The sequence below is a fragment of the Betta splendens genome, chromosome 10 (genome assembly GCF_900634795.4).
Source record: "Betta splendens chromosome 10, fBetSpl5.4, whole genome shotgun sequence".
Classification (NCBI taxonomy): Eukaryota; Metazoa; Chordata; class Actinopteri; order Anabantiformes; family Osphronemidae; genus Betta; species Betta splendens.
The window spans coordinates 4,077,729-4,104,256 of record NC_040890.2 but is presented as its reverse complement, the minus strand read 5'-3'; the positions used below and the strand labels follow the sequence as shown (position 1 = coordinate 4,104,256).

At 42.4% G+C, this 26,528-nt stretch overlaps 1 protein-coding gene across 3 annotated transcripts in view; it reads left to right on the top strand.

The window, feature by feature from the left end:
• The window catches only part of LOC114864590 (storkhead-box protein 2-like), a 33,833-nt gene extending 7,934 nt beyond the window's left edge, over positions 1-25,899 (top strand). The window contains exons 1-4 of one of the 3 annotated variants that reach the window (XM_029165479.3): positions 2,656-2,815; positions 10,752-10,904; positions 17,358-19,767; positions 21,220-25,899. In XM_029165479.3, coding sequence (XP_029021312.1) covers positions 10,772-10,904; positions 17,358-19,767; positions 21,220-21,424 — 2,748 coding nt within the window. In that variant the 5' untranslated portion in view covers positions 2,656-2,815; positions 10,752-10,771 and the 3' untranslated portion in view covers positions 21,425-25,899. Of the gene's footprint in view, positions 1-2,655; positions 2,816-2,837; positions 3,120-10,751; positions 10,905-17,357; positions 19,768-21,219 lie in introns of those variants that run through there. The other 2 variants (XM_029165478.3, XM_029165477.3) reach the window with 2 other exon arrangements.
• The last annotated feature ends 629 nt before the right edge of the window (positions 25,900-26,528 follow it).

The following is a 26,528-nucleotide window of genomic DNA, read 5'->3' as shown; positions in this document are numbered from 1 at the left end:
AGGCTGTCAGTGCTTGGTTGTTGTCCTACTGTAGAAGGAAGCCTCTTCTAAAGATGATGCACAAGAAAGCTTGCAAACAATTTGCTGTAGACATGCAAACTAAGGACCAGGATTACTGGAACCATGTCATGTGGCCTAATGAGACCAAAAAAAACCCATTTGGTTTAGATGGTGTCAAGTGTGCGTGGCGGATACCAGAAGAGGAGTACAAAGTGCGTCTTGCCTACTGTCAAACATGGTGGTGGGAGTGCCATGATCCGGGGCTGCATGAATGCTGCTGGCATTGGGGAGCTACAGTTCATTGAGGGAAACATGAATTCTAACATGTACTGTGCCATACTGAAGCAGAGCATGATCCCCTCCCTCCAGAAAATGAGCCGCAGAACAGTGTTCCAGCATGATAATGACCCAAACACACTTCCAAGATGACCACTGGCCTGCTAAAGAGGCTGAGGGTAAAGGTGATGGACTGGCCAAGCATGTCTCCAGACCTAAACCCCATAGAACACCTCTGGGGCATCCTAAAAAGGAGGGTGGAGAAGCACAAGGTGTCAAATGTCCATCACCTCCGGGATGTTGTGGGATGGAGGAGTGGAAGAGGATTCCAGTGGCAACTCCACAGCCAAGAGAATTCAAGCCGTGCTGGAAAATGATTGTGGCCACACAAAATATTGACATTTCACATTTTCACTTAAGGGTGTACTCACGTTTGTTGGCTGGATTTTTAGTTTCGAGGGGACAATAAATTCACTCTGCTATACAAACTTTACACTGACTACTACTACTACTACTTCATTGTATGAAAGAGTCATTTGTGCAGTGTTGTCCTATAAAAAGATTTAACTAAATATTTGCAGCGATGTGAGGGGTGTACTCATTTTTGTGACATACTGTACCTGTAAACAGCTCCATAATCATTTGTTGCGGCTGTTCTTAGGACAGGTGGTTTGTTTCTTGTCATTGGCCAGTTGCATAGTAGCTCATTTGTGTGTGTGTGTGTGTGTGTGTGTGTGTGTGTGTGTGTGTGTGTGTGTGTGTGTGTGTGTGTGTGTGTGTGTGTGTGTGTGTGTGTGTACCTCATCAGACCCCAGGTTCACTCAGACTACAACTTTATCCAGTAAACTGTCAGCCAATGCTGCTACAGACAACTGATTATCTGACCTCAGTAATTTAAGCCTTGAACGTGATACATGTTAACTATGTTTGAGTCCAAATCATGTATTCTCTGATCTATGGCGTCACTAAAGCCTTTCAGCAGGTATGTAGTACAGAGGTTAGGTATTGGGTTGCTGTGTCGATGTCAGTAACTGAGGAGTTACTGCCACCTGGGGGATCTGTTGTTTATGGTCTATAGAAACTGTCTCCTAGGGAACAAAAGCTACAGGACAACAAATGGAGATAACATTTCATCACCATTGGTCCAATCAGGAAACATGGAAACAAGACTGAGAGGGCCTTGTTTCCTCAATAATGTTGCTGTGATGGGCAGATCTCTAACTACATAGTATATTAGCTGTAGCAGCAGTAGTCAGACAACACTGGCAGGGTCTTCTCTCCATGCTGCATGCATCAAGCAGATTATTCATCACACTTTTTCCAAAAGATTTTTTTATTCTGTTGAAGATGAGCAACTCTGAGGTTGATATTTAATTTAGCTGTATTACAGTCACCAACTCCCAAAAAGGAAGAATTGCTGCTTATAAAGGGTCTACAGTAAAATAGACACAATCAGCACTAATCACAGATGAGAATGGGCCATACAACATCATCCATATGCAGAGAATCCGAGGTAGCTGCAGATTTTGCGGCAATTTTGATTTTGTTAGTCCTGATTTTCACATATAACGAGTTAATCAGGATTGTGGATTTAAAAGATGAGTCCCTACTGCTGTGGTTATCAGCCTTGCTGCTTCAAGCTGTTGTTATTTCGTGCATTGACTGCATTATTTCATATGCATCTAAATCTTTTATTTCACATTGTGTTCTTATTTCCCAACATGCAGAAAATGGCCACATAGTTGCTAAATGAGAAAAGGTCCAATGTCATTAAGGGCACATTTGAGCCCAGGCTTAAACCCACCACATTTTACAGAACTTGAGCAGTTCTGCAAAGAAGCTAAATGTTCTAGATGTCCAAAGTAACTAGAGACACATGTTAAGATGCTAAGGGCCATTACCAAAGCAAACTCTGGCAAAAGAGGGTGATCATTTTTCCACCTCAGTTCATCTATGTTGCAGACAAGAAGGTATTATAATACATGGGTCTTGCTTCATGATCATCAACACAATCCAACGCACATTACATAGGTTTTTTTTGTTTGTTTTGTTTTTACAGAAGGCATAATCTCCAAGCAAGGTGTTTAATAAAGTATGTCTTATATCACAAAGCTGATATATTGTAACACATTGTATACACTTATTATAATATACAACTGCAATGTTGTATAGTTGGTAGAGTATAGTATATAGTATACTTGTATAGGCCTTCATAGTTCTAGAGGGTTCTATCAGGTGTGTGTGTGTGTGTGTGTGTGTGTGTGTGTGTGTGTGTGTGTGTGTGTGTGTGTGTGTGTGCGCGCGCGCGTGTGTGTGTGTGTTGTCCTACCGCTTAGTGGGTCAGAACCGGGACACAGGACAAAGCAGGTGACTGCAGGAAACGTGTGTATGTACAGTATATGTATGTGTGGGAATGTGCACGTAATAGCAACAAAGCGCAACTGGGGATGCATTGTCATGGCAACCCTCTGGGCAGCCCGCCCACCAGCGTCTGCGACTTGAGCATTGCACAGTGAAGGAGGAAGAAAAACGGTTAAGAGTGAGGCACTATGTGATTGGTCACACCCCCTTGTCTTTGTGTGCTGCAAGGGATTGTGGGAAGCCTTTGACTGAATGATAATTTGTGTGTGATTGGGTAAAGAGTGGGCTGTCTGTGTGTGAGAAAGAGAGACACAGAGGAAAGTGTTGAGGGGGAGGAGCTCGGCGTATGCGGGTGTGTGCGCGAGCGAGCGACGGATTAGCTAGCGCGAGAGACACAGCAACGCTGCGACCTAAAACCGCGGCGCGAGCCTCTTTACGGAATATATTTCTTCCAGCTAAGCGGTGCGTCACTATCAGCCGAGGTAGGAATCATGCGTGTGCGCGACCGTCTGACGATTACGCTGGATAGCCTCTTAGCAATAGCTGCTAGTTAGAGTTAGCACTACAGCGCCATGGCTCTACCGAGAGACAAGTGATGGGGGGATAAATGCAGACATGCTAAGAGAAGGACGACAAGAACAGCTGAAACGCCAATATACAGAACGGAAGCGACTAACAAGACACACGGAGCTTGATAAAACCCAGCGAGGGAAGGAGGGCTAACGGCGAGCATGACAAAAGGAGGGGGTGTGGTTTACGCTGTGGACAAAGGAGGCAGGCTGATTGTTTACTACCACTGCAGTGAGAGACACTTGGCTGATAAATGTTACATCATTCTTCATTCAGCAGCCTTTAGCTTTTTCAGTTTTCGTTTTCATTTAACAGCACTTTATTTTTCAAGTCCAGTCGTTGTGTTGGTACTTGGGTGTAAGGTATTACTATATCTCCAAACAAGCTTTGCACAGTTTGTTGCTAGTCATAAGGAAAGTTTGTACAAGCACGGGTTCAGTTTTAAGACACACCTCCTTTATCAGGTCCTGGCTCATCTCAGCTTCCGTGTAACACACTGGTTAGTCTTTATTACGCTCTGCATTTGCTGCTAGTAGTTTGTTTTCACGGGATATTGTGAACAAACAAACATATTAAACTGTGAATATTTAAAGGTCTCAGTTTTAAAAACATGTCCTATGTTCTACGCACTCAGTATCAAATCTCCTAATTAATTTTACTCATGTTTAGTAAAAAAAAAAAAACTTTATTAAGTATATCTTAAGATTTGACCCCTAAGTACCAACTAATGTGCATATGATTACCATCTCCATCTCCAGGAAATTACTGGGTTAATGCTCTGCCTTATGCCCCCAGCCCACTGTTCCCACCCCACCCCCATCCCTGTTTGTAGTTGGGATAGAGTGAGAAAAACTGCAAGCTAGCTGCTGCTGCTCCGTAATCAGAATCAGCTTTAATGGCCAAGTTTGCACAGGACAACCAAGGAATTGTATGTAGTCTGACTCCGTCTTTGTTCCCTCACAGAAAAAATACAATTATATACAATTTTAAATATAGTTTTAAAGACAAATAATAAGCAATAAAAACTCTGGCTCCCTATGTGACATTCAAACATGGTTTGAAAGTGGTTATTGCACATATATTGTTGTTGAGTCATTATTGTGTGTATCCAGTAGAGTTCAGCTCAGACCCAGCCTGGGGGGAGAATCTGGCTCTGTGTTTGGTGGTTCTGGTGGCTATGGCTCTGTGACGCCTGCCAGAGGGGGGGAGTTTGACCAGTTTGTGTGTGGGGTGTGTGGGGTCAGCAGTGATGCTGACAGCCCGTTTTTGAGTCTGCCCTGGTACAGATGCTCCAAGGACCGGAGTGCTGCAATGTGTCTGTGGCTGTCCTGCTTGGTGGCTGAACTAAACCACAGAGTGATGGAGGTGCAGAAGGATGGATGGATGATGGTCATGTAGAAGATGGTCAACAGCTCCCGGGGCAGGTTGAACTTCCTGAGCTGCTGAGCTTCAGGTCCTGTGAGATTGTGGACCCTAGGAAGCTGAATGAGTCCACAGTAGACACTGTGTTGTTGTGGATGGTGAGGGGGAGTGGGGGGCAGGCAGTTGTTCCTGAAGTCATCTCCACAGTCTTGAGCGTGTTGAGCTCCAGCTGGTTCTGACTGCAACACTTGACCAGCTGCTCCACCTCCCATCTGTATGCGGACTCATGTCTAATGACTAATGGCTCTTCTTTACCTTCTCCTGAGTGATATTTGCTGGTTTAGCCTGAAAGTGCTGACAGTTCTAGAAAGCAACAGTAAAATGTAATATGTGTTTGTAATTATTGCACTACATTGTGTTTCTAGGCTGTTTGGTAGATGTGTAAATTCAAACCAAGTGCACTGAAAACAGGGCCAATAAAAGCAACCGGTCTTAAACCATTACTTGGGTGGAAAGGAAACAGTGCTGTATGTTTGTGTTCAGTTTATTTCACAGCAGTAGTTACTAAATACCTTTTGCTGTTTAAGAGTCTTGTAAAACCTTATAAAGTATTGAAATGCTGCTGCATTATTTGTGATTTAAGCCCTAACACTAAGGTGTTTGGAATAAGCCCAGCACTACAATTGCTGTTTTCATTTCACAGTCCACACTGTTGCCATAATTATCAGCCTTTTCTAACAGTGCTGAGTACATTATATTTTAGATGTAATAATGAACAGCACCATTTAAAATGTACATTATCCAATGCACGGCTTCATTTCAGTTCAGCGCCGTTTAGCATAACCTCAAACACAATAAATGTAAGGATGTATAGATTTTGAGCTGTTCTATTGTGTTTCATTGATCCTTAATCAATCATGATGTGCTGATGTATTTCACATGTAGTATTGTAAGGGCTGAGGTGAAGTTGCCCACCTTGTGTTTGTTGGTGAGGCTGTTTGTAGTGGGGCCATAGGTTTGGAGATGGACGTTGCCTAAAACAGCAAATTAACTCTCATTTTTCTTTATGATGAGGATAAGCTTGTGGAGCTCTAGGTCATTTAAACCTGTGTCCGTTAAGGGTGTAATGCTGGTTTGAAGATCCAAGCACATCACTGGACTCCAGTATGTCTTGTTTTATGGGTTTTGGGGAATTTTTTTAGATGGGTAAACTCCCTTTAGCAAGTAAACATCTTTGCTCTATTTAGAAAAATATAATAATGGCTACTACTTGAAGGGCTGTACAGCATGTTGTGAAGCACAGTAGATGCTACAGACTAAAATGAAAATGTACATAAGAAGTGTGACTAAGGTACTTGTTTAATGGCACCTTCTCACCTCCCAGCATTAAAGAAAGGTCAAGACCAGAAGACCATCTTGACTGTGTGTTACATATAATAATAAATAAAGCAATACCTTTAGTTCAAATGCACTGGCACGGACGTCTGATGTTGACACAGCGCTTTAAAGAAATTGTATTTTTTCGTCCATGTTATTTTAGCAGATAATGTACTTCTAAAAATGTTTGATTTATTCCTGTTCCTATTCCATTTCAGTGCAGTTCTACCGTCCTGAGAAAGGAAATGCGATGCGGTAACCTATTAGCAGTTCCTTTCTTTCTTTTTAATCTACACTGTAGATCTTGTTTCAGAACTCTACAGAACTTTACTTTTATGGAAACTTTTTAGATTTACCATTGGTAACCACATGCCCATCATGCATGGATACAGCTGGTGACACTGACACAGTCGGCCTTGTGCTCTTTGAATAAAAACGGATGCACTGCTGACCTCCCAGCAGAGGCCGATCAATATTTAGTTAACCTCCATGCCCAGGTAATTGCCAGACCTTGAAATTAAATGTTGCCGGAGGAACTTTGTGGCACCACCAATGCATGCAGTGTAACCAGCATGTGCCACAGTGTAACAGAACCTGTGTCAGAAATCTAGCAATGGTGAAGAGGAACAATTCTTGAGGAAGAAGCCACTAATAGAACCAGGTGTGCTTTTATATCCAAATTGGTAAATCCAGGTCAAGCTCTAAACACATGTATACATGTACAAACACATCTCATTTAGCATGTTGACCCCAAGGGAACCCTGCTGGTCTCAGTACCAGGCAACTTGTAAACACTGTTAACACATGCTGTGTTAACACTGTTTACAGTGTCATGGTCTCTGACTGTGTGAAATGGGTAATACTGAAGTCATATACATGTATAATACATATAGAAGAAATTGTATAATAATAATAATGATGATGATGATGACCCTGGACATGGAGAGATTGCTGATATTAGTAGTTAGACCAGTTTGTGTCCGATGCATCTTCTCTTCATTGGTATTACGGTACAGTCGCCAGTGAAAAATCACATACTATAGCAAATCTTATTCCCTACATTTTTGGCCTTACAGCATAGGTCAGGTCAAACAAGACAGATATTCACTTTCACTTTGATAGTAACTGTAGTCATTCCTATTGGGTGGGTGTCTAGAGCTGCAGATGTTATCCTGTACATGAGCTGCTGCAATGTTCACGAGAGATTAACATTCTCTTGGAGGAGATTTTTTTTCTCTACTTCTCGACCCCATGATTAAAAAAACAAAACAAGTTTATGGGGTATTGACAATTACTGTTTGTACTCAGGAAATTGTACTGGGACTGACTCTCGTTAAACTGTTTGATGTAGATTTTATCTCTGCATGGCCACTTCAGTTCCTTGTGAAATTCAGGTATTCTTGAGGATGAAATACATGTCATTCTGCTTTAAAATCTTACTATCCTGTAATTCTGTTTCATAATGTTTATTCTCACACAGATTATCACATCCTCCTTTTTTTCCAAAGTTTGCTTTCATTGCATAATGAACTTTTACCTTGTGTTGTATTTATTTCATAATACCACTCTTCAGCAGAATGACTTTTTCTGTCAATCAAGGCAAACAAGGCGGAGGCAGTTATGCGATTGGCTACTCCTTAACTCAGACATAAGCAACATCACTTATTGATTATAGTCTGGTGGCACACTAGTCACTGCTACCTACTAGATGGTAGTATACACCTTGAAATGTAGTACCTCTGACAACTGAAGCAAAGCACCAATATCATTAGCGGTGGATGTGTAGTTTGTAGGCGGTTTGCCTGCAGGAGGGACGTCAGATTCCAACTTGCTCACAAGTTGCTAGTCAAATAGATGTTGACATTTTGCATCTGCCTGGAAGTGTGATGCAGCAGCAAATTTTAGATGAAATTGGCTCTGATCCAAGTTCATACCACAACAGTCCAGACCAAATGTTGTTCCATAATAACTCGTGACCACGCTAACGTTACGTTTAATTGTTCTTTTGCGTTAAAATATCTCTCATTAGTTAATACAACATAATTGATATACATTACGCCAATGGTACAATGTCAGTCAGTGGTTTTCCAGTCTGTGCAACTATACTGGATTCAGATGCATCATTTTGACAGAAACTAAGAGCAACCAATGCAGCAGTCGGAAGTTGTTTACTACTTAATGTTGTTGCAAGTTGATACTGAACACTCCATTCTCCTCCGAACTGTACTGGGTGACACAGCAAACATGCTAGTAATGTTTCTGATAGACATGCTAGACAGCATAAAAGTTCTTAGTGCTGCATTTGGAATTTCAGCCAACACCTAAAGACATCTTGTGTACAGTATGTATATATTCTACATGGACACAACGCTTAATTGCTCTCTAAAATGGCATCATCAATGTGAGCACCTAGAAGAGCAATCAACATTTCAAAAATATCACCCAAACGACTCAAAACATCATCCGCTGGCAAATGATCTCTCTCTATTTGGTCTGCTAAAGTAAGCAAGACTTCACTCAAATCTGCCATCTTTCATGACTTCCAATGTTTCCCATTCTTTCCCGTGCATCTAGCAACACAGCCCCTCACATGTGTCCAGGAAAACAAATCAATATATAAAGATAACCCAATGGGAATGCAGGTCCCACCCACTGACAGAAAAAGCCATTCTGCTAAAAAGTGGCATTTTGAAATAAATAGGCCACTGGTGAAAGGGTATGGTGTAATAAAAGCCTACTTTGGAAAAATGACATTTTTAAAAATACAAACTTTTGGATTTAAATAAAAAAGGCAAATATGATGTGAATCAGTATTATGAAAATAATTACTGTGAAATAGAAATTCATCATAATGAACAGATTTTTGACCAGAATGAAACATACACTACCGTTCAAAAGTTTGGGGTCACTTAGAAATGTCCTTATTTTTAACAGAAAGGCACTTTTTTTACAATGAAATACAGACAGAAATACAATTCAGAAATACATTTTTGCTCCAATATTTACTTATGTGTATAGAGGCCCATTTCCAGCAACTATCAGTGAAGTGTAGTTATGGTACAATGTGTCTGCTCAGTGTGTCGGAAGGCCTAGATTACCAGATTACCTCAACAAATTACAAAGGCATTTGTTTTGGCAAAAACAAATTGCCAAAGGCATTCAAAGGCAAAGGATTGCTGCAAATGGAGGATTCTTTGACAAGAGCAAAGTTTGAGGATTAAAAAAAATTATTTCAAATACAAATCATTACTTTTAATGTTTTTAATTAGACTATATTTTCCATTTATTTTACAACTCATGCTAGTAAATAAAAGTGTGATTTTTAATGGAAAACACAAAATTGTCTGGGTGACCCCAAACCTTTGAACGGTAGTGTGTTTCATAATAAGCTTAGTTTGGAAAATGTCTGATTATTTTATAATTTCTCATTCAGTCATAATTTTTCAATATGTCCTATTAACTTATTAACTTATTTTTTAACGCTTTGGTGTTGCATACATGCCATCCTTTGTTGAGTGTGTTGGTTTATTGCTTTGTAGCATGACGATGGGCCTCACAAGCAAAATGCAAAGGTTCATGATCAAAATTAGCCATGCAAGCACCTTTTATGATCCACAGTAGGCTGGAATGATAAGGATTATTTTTCCATTATCGCATTAATCTTTAAGTTTAGTCTAGATTTGTGGTGACTTATGTCTATAGAAAACATTTGTGTATTTTGGTTATTTGTTGTTTCAACCTTGTCTTCAAATTGCAGGTTGTGATGCTTCTTTGGTGGTGTCACAGACGTCTTAGTTGGGTTTCATCCCATTTCATTAGCAGTTGTTTGGCCTGGCTGACTTTTCTGTGTATGTTGTTTAGAACACCAATGCATTCTATAATTTAGAACATTCAAATTTGTTGTAACGTTATGTTGTTGGGTCTGTTTTATAGTACAAAAGCAGAATGGGTTTGACTGAGAGTGGTTAGATGCTTGGATGATGCTACTGTGTGAAGCTCAGGTTGCAGTACCTGCACTACAAACAAAATCTCACTAGCAAACTTGAAAGTCCACCAACATCCACCACAAAAGCACAATCTAGTGTTTTGCATTGAAACACTGCCTCAACTTGAATCTGCTCTACTCTCTTTGCTTTAATTTTTACTGCAGCTATTGTACCCTGTCAGTGAAGGTGGTCGCCATAGCGACGCTAGGTGAAACTGCTGTGAAGTGCTGTGAAAGCATCATGACCCACATAAACAATGGAGGATATCAACAAAATGCTAGTTTTGTTTTTTCAAATAGGGCTTGTTTGCAACAACAAGGAGACAAATTGTGTTTCAGAAATGAAAAAAAAAAACATTTAAGACTGAGCGTCAGAACAAACGTCTATGACCAACCAGCAGTCTGCTGTGTATTCATATCTCATTTTGTGATGACTTGTGATGAAGTGGTACCAAAACAAGTACCAGGTACTATGTACATCTTTAGTTTGACAAAAATCCTAAACAACCTTTGGAACTGGGTCCAGCTGTTATCAGTCAAAGTATCAAAGACAAAACATACTTTGAATTCATTGATTTAGACATATAAAAACGAGAGTAGCAGACAGTCAAAAAAGAAGTGCCAGAGATATACATGCAACATATCCTCAGGTCAGTTAGGAATTTGGTTTTTACCAGTGTCTGAGAAGGAGACCCTAGAAAATTGAGTGCATCATGCTTATGTTGTGAGATATATATATATTTTTCTTTCTTTTTTTTGAGGTATATACTACATTTGAATTTGTTTTCAATCTAAGTGACTGTGTTCTGTCTTTTCACAGGTGATGTGTCACCCATCAGTATGTCCCCCATCAGCCAGTCGCAGTTCATCCCGCTGGGAGAGGTATTGCTATTGGCTATCTCTGCTATGAATTCTGCCCATAAACCAGTGACTCAGGAGGCTCTGATTGAACACCTGCAGTCATGTTTTCCAGGTAAAAACAACACGTCCATATCAGAAAAGTTTTAAAATGTGTCTATTTGACTACAATACAGTCCAAGTATTATTTACCCTTCACTCAAAAATAACCACCCACTCAAGATCTATAGTTTGACCCAGCTCAGATTAACTGCTTGACTAAGAAGAAAACATAACGAACACATTGTCCGCATAGGTTTGAGGCATCATGTTTTCAAAATACAGCTGTTTATTCCAGTTAATAGGACAAAGCAGAGTCAGGACCTAGTGTACCAATAAGTTCAGGGCTAAAAACCTCCACTTCTGCTCTTTCTCTATATTAGATGGCAAAATGGCATATTGTAAACAGAACCATGGTTTTTCAACTAAGATGGGTTTTTGCCTGCATCCCAAGGACATTACCATCCTTTGACTTTGAATTATTAAATGTGTGCTCTGTGCTCGAGTTCCGGTCACTGACTAGTTTAGAGCTATTGACCTCTGAATTGTGCTACTTTCTTTTAGCAAATAGCAGTGAGCTATAGATGCTACTGCTGCCACCACTGCATTGACACTTGGTGCAGTTTAAGAAGAAGACGTTTGTTTTCTCATAAAGCCAAGCTCCGGTTCTAAAAGGTTGTCAGGGTTTTGCTCCTTGCTATTTTTTCATTTCTGTGGGCATCCGTGGTTTTGTTGATTTGTCCTATTCTTTTCTTATTGTTGTGGTGAATACAGGCCAGATTTCCAGTCGAACTGATTAGTGTTTTCTGTTACTAATGTGACTTCTTAGGACTGACCAATTTACTGCATTTGCAAAATTATAGGGCAAGAATTTATAAGCGCAAAGACTGCAATTACTCTGTTCACAGCACAAGAGCCACAGTAGAGCAAATTACAATAATATTGCAAATGAGATTTATTATGCATTTTCTAATTTTCCAACTATTTTGGCATGTTCTTAACATCTCGAGGTTTTGTCTATCTAAGCCACAAAGGGTTCAGTACAGCTTTTCTTTCTCTGTTGTTTCGTCTTCTGTTTCTAATATTTATCCATGTATAACATGGAGGACAGTCAGCAACAAGACATTAGCCCAGAGTAAGCATTGAATATATTTATTAATGTTTAAGACCAGGTTCAGCTTTAACTCACTCATGGCAGTCTCTGATCCACGACATGACGTCATCAAAAGATCCATCACACTTTTAGGAAATAAAGGCAGACAACTAGAGATTTCAGATTGCATTTACACCACCTCACTGTGCTGTTGTTTGGTATGAAGGTGGTGCAGTGGTTCATCGAAGGACAGACTAGTAGTAGGCTTGTAGTGGTTGTTGTATCGTTGTCATTACACAGTGCTAACACACCAACTACATAACTTGGCAGTTAATCTGTAGTTAATGCGTGCTGAACCATGACAGTGACCTGAACTCATCACAAATCAAGCCCCATTACACTCCACTGGATTGCACACTTGATTTTCAGGTAGTGACCACAAGTAGAGCTGTGAATGGAGGCTTGCAGTGCCCCTACCCTTAGCAGAGGGTGTGGATGTCCACTTGGTGCTAAAGGAGGGCATGCTGCATTTAGAGTCATCCAGTGTAATTAGTAAGTTCTTATTTATTGGGTGTAAGCGAGTGGCAAAGTAGATGATGAAGATAAAAATCCTGGGTAATGTAAAGCAAGAAATGAAGTAATCATTAAGAGCCTGTTAATCAATATGACATATACTTGTCATATTGGTGAACTTAGACAGCATGGCTACGACAGGTGAATTGTACTAGTAGGACCATTTACGACAGGTGAATTGTACTAGTAGGACCATTTTCTCTCCAACATGACAGAGAGCCCATGAGCTCAATCACTTAATCTGATCAGTACAGGGAAGGTTCATTACAGACACTGAGACCGTAGTTCTCCCGAATAGTGAGGCAGTTATGAAAGTTGAGATTTTTGCAAACCTATTCTCATGCTCTGTTAGGGGTAAAAGTTTCACTGCCTAGTTATATAGTATTAATGGAGCAGCACTGGGCAACAGTGGAGAGGAAACTCTAGAGCCAAGATCAGGCCGGGACACCAGCTGCCTCTACTTGTTGGGCCGAGGAGACAGTGAGGACAGAAAGGAACAGGTGACAAATCAAAAGGCCAAGCACTTTAGATCAGCTACTGCATGGTGGAAACATTCATGTCCGGGACTGAGGATAGATGCAGATACAGAGACTAGGAGGAAGAAGCAGTAGTACAGGAGACAGGCCAGGTGGTCAGTGCGGAGCTGCAGTCTCACATGTACGTCTGGTGTGGTCAGCAGTTGGCTCAAACAGCTGTGATTGTTTGTATGCATGTTGAGCTGTACAATGCCGACAATTCAGTCCCAGGGCAGTCATCATCATCATCATTATCACACACTGCTGAGAAAGCAAAAGAGAGCTGAATTTAGTTAGAATTTCCACGTAGAATTTGATATGTGGCCTCCAATCTTAGTTCCAGAACTTGGGCTGTGGTCCCAACTTAATGAATGTCCACCTCCTGTGTTTTTATGGCAGTCAGGGAAACAGAAACTGGTGTGTGATCACAGATTGTGGAGAAACATCTGTCAGAACCAAGTTGTTTACTAAAATGTAATGTAGAGATTTACCTGCAAGTGGGCGTGAAAGAACACAACCCTCCATGAGCTGTTGTCAGGTGGTTTTCTATTAAGATTCTTCTGGACCAGTAGTCATGTTATTTTGGATGATCTGTGTTGAGGCAGGTGTAGACTTGGGATTATGAGATTCTTGTAGTAATACAGAAAATGCTTGCACGGTGTTCAAATGGCTAAATGCTTAAATACTCTCATTGATTCCAAATAATGTACAGTGATGTCCTGGCTAACCTGATCCAGTGGAGTGTGTCTGACAGGCCATGTTACTGTTCGCATGTCCTGAGCTGTGTGTTGCCTGTGTTGTTGCTGTAGTTTGCATAGCTGGCTGACAGTTTGAATGACAGAGACATGGGAGTCAAAGCAAAGCTGCTGAAGCTATCAGGAGGGAAACACATGGAAATGAAGCCCAGTATCTGCTGGGAAAACACAGACACTGTGGTATCTTCCCGTCAGTTGTCTGGTTTCCACCAGTGGATTTGTACCACAGTGGGTTGTGGGTGTTGGCCGTCTACTTTCTCTGCTCCCCACAATATCAGCTGGTATTTTTATGTGACCTGAAACTTTTAGCAGTTTCTTCTGCTGCTGCCTGAATTCCAGATTCTCCGTGAGAGACTCTGGGGTTTGGCCAGTGTCTGTCTCTCGCTCCTGTAACCAGTCGCCCTGTGGTTTCATCCTGAAACCGTTTTTGGGCCTACACCTGGAGATACAGTGAGGTCTGAGGACACTCTGATGTTCAACAGGATCATCAGCTCTTTCAGAGTCTTCTTTCCACTTCGGCTTTGGCCTGGCTGAGAGTTCTGGTAAACTCAGACCCAGCAGGTATCAGCACAGTTCATGTCTTCTACCAAGAGCCATGACCCAAGAGTCGTTCCACACACCACGGCTGTCTGTCTGACTGGAGATGCCTGCTCTTTCGCTCTAGCTCAGTGTCTCTTTTCCTCACTTGATGAGTTTCAGATCTCTCTTTCTTTTGTTTTTTCTATAGCATCTATATAGCGTCTATAGCATTTTTGTACACAGTCACTGGACAACACTAGATCACACTTGGTCTGACACCTACAAACACAAATGTTATTGTTTGATCATGTAGCCTACAGCCATGATGGCACATGGCTCAACACTGCTTATTACCTGGGGTAAACACATTCTGCAGCCTGTGTTGCCATCTAGTGGACAAAGCTTCATTATTTCTTAGTTCTCCGGATATGTGCACGGGTGCTGGCGGAGCAAGGAGTTACATGTGTGAGTTAACACTTCCTATTTTTTAGTCCATATTATTGTTAAACACTGACTTCTAGAGTGGAGGCAATGACTCCTTATGGGTCACTAACTTACGCACGTTCAGTTGACTGATGGCTCTCATGATCAGACTACTGTGGATCAAATAATGCATAGGCAGCCTAATCCTTCTCCTACAGCCACTAAGTGCTGTTTACAGCTCTACCTTTTGGTGTGTGTTTAGCCCAGGTTGATGTTGTCAGCCTCCACCCTATAGAGTCAGGCTGATGAGCCAGTGACTGCAGCCAAGCCAGGATCTGTACTAGAGCAGTATTATTAGTACACTGAAAAGAGAAGGAGCAGCTGTGTTGACAGTAAGGATTGACCTCACCTGCTCCTGTGTCTCTATCATGGACAAACCTTCTGTCTGTTAGCATACTGGCTGCCTTGTGTGTACATTCTTGTACGTGCATGTTCATACTCTGTCTGCTGGTGTTTCATCAACTAACCGATGTGATGCAGCAATAATACACATGAAGTGGGACAGACTGACTATGTCATTAACAAACAAAAAGCACGATTTACTTTCCTTTAAAAGACTTTGGTCCAACACTGAACAAGTGTCTTCGTATCAAGCCAGCCGTGATAGGTCACCTGTAGCTGATGTGCTGAAGCTGTTCAAAGTGAACAGAGCATCTCTGTGCTCCCTGACTCCTTGCTGTCTCGTGTTTGGTTCTTACTGATGCTCAGTTGGCTTTGCCTTCCAGTCATCTTTTGCAGTGGATAGTGACATTTATTATTAGTTTCCAAAATGATATAGTAAAGACTTTGTGTGACTGTGTTCTTCAAAGACTGAACAAACTGCTCACATTTGTTTGTTTTTCTAGCATTTTCCTGAACCTCTCTTTTCTCCTTGGAAGAGTTTTTATTATAGTGACAGGTGTGGTTCTAATGCTTTGACCTGCTCTACTAGAGTAATCAGAGTTCCCTATTCTAAGAAAACTGAAGATTCCAAACTACCTTGTGACGACCCACCTCTCAGCCTATAGAGAATCCCACATTCTTTAATCCCCGAAGTCTGTGACCCTTAGGAATGACCAGAAGCACTAGAGTCTGTACCCAGGTAGTCTTCTTTATTTGACATTAGGTGTTGTCGCATTGCAATATACCAGGACCAGCCCACATCACCCTGGTTTCATCCTCACCTCACTGGGTGCCAGTCAAGCCCAGAACTGGTTTGAACTTGGAGCACTAGACAGACAGGCCCCCAGTTCCTCTGGGGAGTAAGGGGTCAGGCGAAGAAAGAGGTCTGTCCCTTCGTATGGTCCAAAAACCCATTTGACCTGAAGGTGACCTGTCCTTTCAGACTGCAAACCTGCAGAACTCTGCCCCGATTCCTGTGTGGCTCCAGACGTTCCTCTTTATTTCAATGACACATTTTGTCTCTACAATCTCTATCACTATAGGCCACAGTGACAGTGCTCTGCGTCAGGTACTGTTACACATGGTGAAGATGTAGGTATCTCCACATGACCATCCCTTTTGTGCAGTTTTAAGATTTTTACAACTTGTAAGCTGCAATGACTTGCTTTTAACAGTTACACCTTTTGTTTAGCGTTCAAGTTTATTATTTTTCACGTTTGCCCGAGTTTCCTTTGTTGAGAGTTGGCCACAATAGTCAACATTTCTCTTAGTCAGTATTTACATTTTCAGTGAGCTGTTTTTGAGTAAGACAAGCAAACAATTTATCATTTGTCTATGTGACTACAATAGACAACACACACAGCTAGTGAATAGGATTCCTGCTTTGACTGCAAGGCCATTCTTTATTTCTCTTTATTTGCTGCTTTCCCTCGTTTTCCAGCAGGCGCTGAGATGAAATAGCCAGCCCTGACTGGCTAATTGTACTATTGTATAACTTGATACTACACATATTTCTACCATCTGTTGCCTCCTTCTCCTCCTTATTCTTTTTTTTCTTATTCTCCTCCTTCTAACCCCTTCCTGACCTCATGCACTCAAACTCTCACTTTCCTGTGCAGTTGACACCCACACCTTTCCAGATTGTCCGCATTCATCATTAACTTGAACCTGAACTATGATCTTCATCTGAACCAGTAACTAAATGGCGCCCACCACTGAATGACCTCTGTCTTTAGTCTGCCTCTGTCATTGGCTCTTTGCTTTTTCGGTCTTTGCCGTTTTTGTGTTATTGCCACTTGCCTTTGCTAGGAACCAGACGGAACTTTGACTCTGACTACATTATTATATCAAAATGTTGACATGATTTGTTGTGTGCTTGGTTAATGGTGAGGGAGGTGTAATGACTTACTAACAGGACTGACCATCTATGCTCAAAGTATTCTCTCAGTGGGGCAAAGACATCGGGCCCAATATGTATCCTTTAATAGTGCCTTTCATCCATCTCAATGCAAAGTACCAGGGTGAGGCCACACCAGCTGATGGGATACACAAATACAAAGAACTTAAAACAACACAACTGTAAAGGATGGGAATGAAGTAACAGTCACTAGTTTTCTCAGGCTTCTGCTCTTCTGAGCAGTGAATGGAAATGTTCTGTATGTTTTATGTACAACAAACTGATCTAATTGTTTCTTGTTTTGGATTTTCAGGTGTTCCCACACCAACAGAGGAGGTTTTGCATCATACCATAAGCATGCTGGTTCGTGAGCGTAAGATTTACCCGACACCTGATGGATTTTTTATTGTAACCCCTCAGACATACTTTATTACTCCGAGTCTAATTCGAACCAGCTCAAAGTGGTATCATTTAGACGAGCTATCCGCTGACCGACACCAACAGCAGCAACATCAGAACCAACAGCTGCATCAACAGACACAGTGCACCTCCCCACTCTCTGGCACAATCACACCGTCTACGTCTGGAGGCATGCGAGATCGAACACACATAAAGTCCAATCAGAACCACAGCGGGGGAGGTGGAGATTCCTTTTACAATATTGGTTATGGTGGGGAGGACCTGCTAGGCCACCACACCACCCTGCAGCACCGGTCCTCCAAAGACCACAGAGAGGGATATTCTTCCCCACACTCCCCACAGACTCCTCCTCAGCAAGCAGGAGGCAACATTGAAAAGACTCGCAGTGCCCTTGGGTTCTCTTTCAAGACGGACACATTAACTAAGCACCGAGTGGGTGGTGAGGGAGGAGGAACTGGAGGAGGGGCAGGAGGCAGTGGAGACATAGAGAAACAAACTGGTGGAGGAAGTAGTACAGGAACTCGAAAGTTTGGTCTGAAGCTGTTCAGACTCAGCTTTAAGAAGGACAAGACCAAGCAGCTGACCACCTTCTCGGCGCAGTTCCCCCCCGAGGAGTGGCCACTCCGTGATGAGGAGGCACCGAGCCAGCTGCCACGCCATGTAGAGATGGAGATCATTCGCAGAATCAATCCTGACCTCACTGTGGAGAACCTCGCCCGTCACACAGCAGTCATGAAACGTCTTGAAGAGGAGCGTGTCCAGAGAAGCAAAGCATCATCGGCCAACCAGAGCTCGAGGAGCAAGAGAAGTGGTGGAAGACACAAGAAGCAGTCTCAGACCAAACTCAGCCGGTCACACAGCAAGACGAGAGCTTTGCGCGGTGAGCCAAGTGATGGGTCCCACCTGGAGCTGACTGATAGAGATTATAGAGCCTATTCATCCTCCTTGGCAAGGTCAACGAGGGAACATGCCCTGGCCATAGAGCGCCAACGGGCCCGGCTTCACCTAGCACACAGCAACCCCAACATTCTTGACTCCTCTCATCTGCCTGTCACACCAGAGTGGGATGTGTCTGGAGAGCTTGCCAAGCGACGCACAGAAATGCCTTTCCCTGAGCCAAGCCATGGCCCATCAGCCCACCACGCTAAAGTGCACCGTTCACACTCCCACACTCAGGAGAGGAAGTCCAGGAACGAACGCAGTGACAAGGCCAAAGAACGTTCAAGATCTATGGACAATTCGAAAGGACCACTAGGAGCTGGGATGATAGGACCGCCCGATTACTACAATGATCGAAGTCGTTATTATACAGACGATGGCACCTTACGAGCCAATCAGAACCCATCTCACTACTGTCATGCCACCCCCCCTTCAGCTAAGCTGCCTGTGGACTCTTTGGGGTTGGATGGTGGTAGAAGCTTAGAGAAGAGTAAGAGCAAAGACAGTCTCCCTGCATACTCCCCCAAGCCAGCGCCCACCTCTGTCCCTCCTGATGATTACTTCCAGTGTTCCAGCTCCTCTGAAGCCGTTTTGCAGCAAACAGCAGCAAACCCCTTAGGATCTCTGGGCATAAGCAGCCACGATGGATTAAAATTAGGCAGCATTGATAGATCCATGGACAGACAGACGCCTCATCTCCTGGAAAATAAGGAGGACTTGTTAAAGTTGGTTCATAAGGGCAGCAGCCTGCCTCCAATACCTCTCTCTGTCCAGGATCCACCCCTTGCTAATGGACGAGCGACACACAGTGCCTCTTCTGGTCAGGAAAAACGCAAGGAGATCTTTAGTAAAGACACACTTTTCAAACCTCCGCCTAGCCTCCCTTTGCCTGGATACAGCTCCCTGAGAAAAACCCCTGCACTCGCCTCTTCTGCTCTGTCCTCATCCTGTGATGCACTTGATTCCCAGGACACATCTGATGCTCCCAAATCTCTAGTGGTCACTCAGCCTGCACCCTCACAAGGAACTGAAGCTATTAATTGTGCAGCCGAGGCCTCCTTTGACTACTACAATGTCTCGGATGATGATGAGCTTGAGGAGAGTGGAGCTAAAAGTCGAGAGGAACAAAGTAATGGTGGAGCTATTGCTGGAGTGGGAGGAGGGGGCGCGGGAACCATGAAGTGGCTGTTGGAGCGAGAAAAAGAAAGGGATTTACAAAGGAGGTTTGAAAGAACACTCACCTTCCCTGGCACCAAGGAGAACCTTCCAGAGTCGTCCCAGAACCAGCAGTCAGCCCACTCTGCTAGACTGGACAGTATGGACTCCAGCTCTGTCACTGTCGACAGTGGGTTCAACTCACCACGGTAAGAATATGCAGATATATACACACACTACTGCACTTCATGAAGTAGTTTATGTAGCCAGTACAAGAACCTGGTTACCAGTACAGCAGCCACGAATTGTGTCATTATAGTAATCATAATGACAGCTCGCTCAAAGCTCCAAATATAAGAGGGAAAAACACCAAAGCTAAGTTCTCAGCTTTAAGATGTTTTTTAAACATTTTAAAATAAATGGCAGCAGCTGATTAGTAGTATATACACTGCCTGGTCAAAAAAGTCACCACCAAAAAAAAAGGTCACACATTATAATATTTTGTTGGACCACCTTTAGCGTTGATTACAGCATGCATTCGCTGTGACATTGTGTGTAATGTCACAAGATTTATTTTCATCCAGTGTTACATTCATTTTTCAGAAGATCTGGCATTGATGATGGTAGAGTCTGACTTCTCACAAAGCCTTTTCCAGCACATTCCAAAGATTCTCAATGGGGTTAAGGTCTGGATTCTGTGGTGGCGAACACATTTGTGAAAATAGTGTCTAATGCTTCCTAAACCACTCTTTGACAAGTTGAGCCCGATGAATCCTGGCATTGTCATCTTGGAATATGCCTGCGCCATCAGGAAACAAAAAATCCATTGATGGAATAACCTGGTCATTTAGTGAATGCAGGTAGTCAGATGACCTCATTTTTTGAGCACATACTGTTTCTGAACCTAGACTCGACCAACTGCAGCAACCTCAGATTATCAGCCCAGGCAGCAACTTAATATTTAGCCGTGTAGGGTAGTAGTAAGAGCGACAGAAGGTGCTTGAATGAGGAACTGGAAGACTGGAAGAAATGAGCCCAAGGAATCATTGTGGGAGAGGCCATCAGTTGTTCAGACTGACCAAAATCCAATCACATGAATAATTCAGTTGCTTTAAAATCCACAGTAGTTACTAGTGCTAAAGACATCTCTAATGCCCAGTGAGTAACTCAGTGAATTTCCGATATCAATCACCTGAACCACAACAATTAGCTGAGATGAGGGTAACATAACTTAACTTCGAGCATGTGAGAGAAAAACTTGGTTCAAAGCAGTGATTACATGGAGCTGCTAAACAGTAGGTGAGAAAAAACTAAATTGCAGTTCAAACTGCTCCTTATGAAATAGATTAATTATTTTTTTTCTTGACATGTCATAACAAGGCACAAAGAGCTAGAGTAAAGAGCCGAGGAGGGAGACGCAGGTTAAAAAGTGATTAGTCAAGCTGAGCCAGAAGGGACAAAACAGGAAATGAAACCACCAAAATAACAGTATGACAGTTAAGTTGCACTGCAGCTCCCTGGTTAACAGACATAGCGTTAATCACATGATCACATGTGGGATATGATACTTTTGTCAGTTTACTGCCACTTGTCTTAAGTAGAAGCTTAACAGACTTTTAATGTAGAGGTTGTGTGTCCTCTCTGTGTCCATATATCTGCAGAACAAGGGAGAGCCTGGCGTCCAATACCTCCTCTATAGTGGAAAGTAACCGTCGGCAGAACCTGGCTCTTAGTCCGGGACACCTTGGCATCACTGCTGCCAACACCCCCCCCTTCTCATTCCGCACCATACCTGAACCTGCCAGCACCCAACCAGAGAAACTCCAGAAGCCCAGCACCTGCCTTGCATCAATCACCAGCGTCTAATGGACTGGGCAGTGAATGGACGGGGCCTGAAAATAAAGGACTGTTACACCTGTAGACTAGGAAACTGACTGACGTAGTGGACCTGCCACAAACCCACCAGAACTACAGACACACTCAGAGATACAGATCGCTCTCTGTCTCTCTCTCTCTTTACCCTATCTTTCTTACGGTTACACATTCATTCACGCTAACACTCACACATTACACCAGGACAATGGGCAAACTGTAACCATGTCATTTTACAGACAGCTGTTTTTGTTTTTTGCGTGTGTGTTAGGGAGTTTGTATAATCTGTTTTCTCAGGTCATGTTATTTCAGCTCCCATTCCAGCTGCTCTGAGTCAGTACATGATCTTGGTTCTACACACTAAGGTTCGATGGTTCACTGATGATACACTTTAAGTAAGAAGTGTTTTCACAGCTCTGCTTAAAGTGCTGTCCCACAGTCCAAAATTCAACAATATTCAGTGAAATTAGTAAAAAGTAATGGACTAATTGTATCTTAACATTCTAATGTAGTGAATGTGAAAAGTGTATTTCCAATTCTCTAGATTGTCTTTCAACAACGCTTCCTCGTAGATGACCTGAGGTGCAGCTCGACACTATGGTTTCTGATTAGTGGCCATCTTTAATGTAACCCTCATGTCCACTACCTTAAACTGCATTACACTTGACTTTGTGGAGGCTTTTGGACACTTTGCTGATATTCACCTCTCAGTGCAAACAGTGTGAAACGGACCTTGCTGATCCCTGACAGGATGTTGTCACAGAACACAGCAAGTTAAAAAAACGTGAACCAAAGCTTTGGCTTCGCACACTTTACTGCATTGTAAAATCATTTCGAGAGTGAAAGAATGGCAGCACACATCCGTCGGCATAAAATAAGAAAAATAAACCTACTTATGTACTAGTGTATTCAAGCCCCTAGTCCAGTGGTGAGTGGAAGCAATAACAACTGGAACCCTACAGTCTGTCCTGTTCTTCCTGCCTCCATTTGCCTGGATGGAAGCAAACAGGAAGCATCTGGCCACAGCAAGCGTTCTATTGTAAATACCTTTGTAACCAAGACCTTTCATTGTTGGTTGTTTTGACAAAGATAAGTAAATGTTTTACATTGTTTTATAGGTTGTTGTGTATAGAATTTACAAAAAATGGTATTTTTTTAATCCTAACTTGTTCCTAAAAGCTTTATTTACAATGCAGTAAAATGTTGGACTACATATCTGCAAGTGAGGGCAGACTCTAAAGCATAGAACAGACAGTACACCGTGTGGATCTGCACTGGCCTTCAAATGGTTTGACTTAACTTGTTTTTGAGAGATTATAAAAGGAAGTGGTAGAGTGACGAGTAGATGCTGCTGTATCACGGTTAAAACTGGTCAGTAACACAGGATCCAATAAAGAACATCTCGCTAGAAAGACCTTGCTACCCGTTGTAGCACTGCTGATGACATGTATGCCCACATTAAAACCAGTATACGCCTTCATGTTTATTGGAACACAGCTGAACATTTGCATTTAAGTGTTTCCCCCAGTCTCATCCCACTGGGAATAGCTGTCGGCCAGTAACAGCCCACCTGGAATACGTAGCTTTGCTAAAGCTCACTGCTCAGGAAGTTGATTTCACGTGTGATGATAAAATGTGGTTTTAGCCAAACCCAGTAGAACTGAAATGTTGCCACTGTAGCAGCCACCGTGCACACGACCTGCTGGTGAGACGAACACGTCACTGCTCATCAAATAACAACTATGACTCCTTTCAAAATGCGTCATCGGCCATTTAAAGATCTGTCCAGTGGGAGATCTGAGGTGACCTCACCGTTCTATGGCTTTGCTCTACATTTCGTCATAGTCCCCTGATTAGTTGCTGTAGTTGATAGCAGTGTGACTAACTACTCGAAGCATGTTCGGCTGAATACATAGTCACGTAGAACGCCTCACCATCAGCGCACAGCCTTTAGTCCAGCGCCAACACAACCAAGAACATCTTTAAAGCTCAGGTGAGAGCTCAGACGTCCAGAGGGTCCTTGCTTGGCATTGGTTGACCTGAGACGAGGGTTAGGGTTGGACTGTGACACAGCTGCATCCAGTGGACATGACGGGTTACATTCTCATCCCTGTTGAGTTTCACATGAAAACTGAATTGAAAATGAAAAGCCTAAATCCTGGCAAGAGACTGAATATTGTGCTGCTAGTTACGGATTAGCTCAGGGTGCAGCTACTGGTACATGAAGTGTCTTCGCATCACACCAAGAAACAGTCACACCTGTGTTACCACATTCCTTTGTGCGTCTGTCTGCTTCATTGTTGCTAACGGTTCATACACTTCCCTTCCTCACTGTTGCTCCTGGTGCTAATGTGTATTATGGTCTGTGATGCCATGACAATAACAATACGGTTTTAGTAATGTAATTGTGAATAGCTATTGATTAATATGATAGGCTTCATTCTCATCCTGATTGGCCCATATATGGAGCATCTAACTCCTTCAGCTGTATCGACTGTACACACGTGTGATAAAAGAGCCCCAAATGTATTGATCTCACTCTAAAACGAGCAAGTCCAGATGTTTGGATCGATGCTGTCCCGCTCTAACGGAGGCTCAGGGAGCTGTCAGTCATCCTAGTGTTATTGTCCTATAGTTCCTCTACAACTACCTCCTCAGCCCGACCGTTTATCATGTGTCATCAGCCTCCAGCCTGTGAATGTCGACTCTCACACACACTAACAAAGTTTCTTCCAACACTAAATGCGTGTGGTTCAACATTCCACCTTCCTGCGTTTTGCTCCTCTTCATTACAGCTTTTAGTGATAAATGACTCTTATTTTAGTTCTATTACTGTTGTGGTTCAGATTCAGTGAAGATATGCACATTGTAATAGATATAAATTAGCCTTAAGGGGATGAGTGCGCTTGACTCTACTTATATACAAAGTCTTGTCTGACCATTTCTAGAGTTTCTACCTGTTCTGAATTTCTCACCTTGACGTGTGACTTCAGGTCCCAACAGCCTCCACAGGCAGTCAGGCAGTCTGCCCCAGGAGACATCAAACATGTGGCACTCCCTAAATGAAATCCTGTAGAAGTGTTTACACCAAAAACAGCTGAAGGTAATGCTTCAGTCAGCAGATGTACACTTAATGCAGAGTAGAACAACTTGTGCGTGAGTCATTACTTTTGTGTTTCCTGGACACGCAGCAAAGAACAACACGTGTGTGACTGGACCTGATCGATAATTCAAAGATCCTGCAAGTAAACTGGGCCCCATAATAGTCAAACATTGAACTACAGTCGCATCAAATCCTTTCTGTGGCGTGTTAATCACAACAGGCTCATGAATCAGCCACAGGAAGAGCAGTCTGACACCTAACGGCCACATGAACCACTGTAGCTGATGTCACATGAGTAATGGCCATCTTTAAACAAATGTACCGTCTGTTCATGAACAGCTGGTGATCATCAGTCTGAACAAGCTATTTATAACAGGACCCTTTGTTGAATCCAAGTTACAACCTGTGTACAGACAAACCAACCTTTGATTCTAAATGAAATGAAAGCAAGGAAACGCATCGCAACCAAACTGAAGGTCATTTGGCTTCGATTCCTGTGATGCTCGACCCACTTTTAAAGGCTGCATCCCGATAAGGAGCTGCTGTCGCCTGACCTCTGTCAGATCCTAGTCTCATCTCACCACGAAACAAGGTGTAACGTTTTCTGATTGTGATCTCAGTCACTACACTAGCTCTAACATCAAAGGTTCTACAGTCAAAAAGGCACTAAACACTACCAACAATTCACTTCAGTTTATTTATATTGCACCAAATTATAGGAAAAGTCACGTCAAGGCACTTTACGATGAAACAATACGATAAATACATCTATATGGAAGGATCCAATTGATAATCCCCATGTAGCCTCATATAGCTACTTAGCCCCAGCTCACAGGATCATGTCAGGTTCTGTTTTTTTTTTTTTTTTTTTTTTTTTTAACTCAGCAGCAGGTTTTCATAGTCAGGCCCTGGTTCCTGCTCTATGGACACAGACACAGTGGAAGTCCAGCTAATCTTGGGTTTAGCACCACAGTAGCTGTCAGTTCTGGTCCTGCTCCAGTGCAGTGGCTTCTTTTAAGCAGGAAGTAGGACCGGGCTTCACTCAAACACCCTCCACTCTCCTCTCCCCCGCTCACATCCTGTAACTCTCCATCCTTTTCTACACTGACAGATCCATGAAATGTCTTCCCTTAACATCAGCAGTGTTTTTATAAAAGTGAAGGTTCAACAATAACATTGTTTTTAATGGTGACAGTATGTCATACATGTAATGTACATGTACATGTATTTAAACAATGAAGAGGGATTTTTTTATGTCTATAATATCTTAAAATCCCTTTGATGTGTTGTACTGGTGTTACTGTTGTTGTGCTGTCTAATGGGGATTGTGTTACTTTATAAGATAATAAAATAATGTTTGATTACACCACTTGTTTTGATACATTTACTAACCTCATTATAAGACTTGGCTCCATTTAAGACGAGATCATAAATCAACGAATCAGAGAACTTGAATCAAAGTGTCTGTGATTTTAGGGCTGAGAGTGAAATGTTTCATTTAAATGTCAACAGTCGTTTAGCTGGAATCCTAAAAATATCATCTTAGAACAGGTTTTATCGATACAAATTACAGGCAGCATTTTCCTTTTTCCAGGTCAATAGTTTTCTCTCCAATCGTCGACTGACTGTGGTTCAACATGCACCTGCTTCTTGTTTTCTTTAGTAGTAGCGAAAAGCAGCATCTACAATGGAACCATGTCACAAACTGGCTCCAATTGTGGCAAAGTCAGGTTTCATTAACTCTGTTTTATTGTAAAGCAGTTTACATAACCAACAAACAAAAATATGTAAGTAATAAGTAGGTTCAATATCAGTGACGTATGGAGTGCTTGGATGAGTGACATGTAAGATGTGTGTCAGTGTTGTGTTCAAAAGAAAAGACAAACCAAGCCACGCAGATGCTGGAAAGTGCAGGAGAGACCTGCAATCGCTGAGGCAGCGGTATTTGTAACCTCAGCAACCTGACCAGGAGCCACCACTCTGCTCCGATGACCA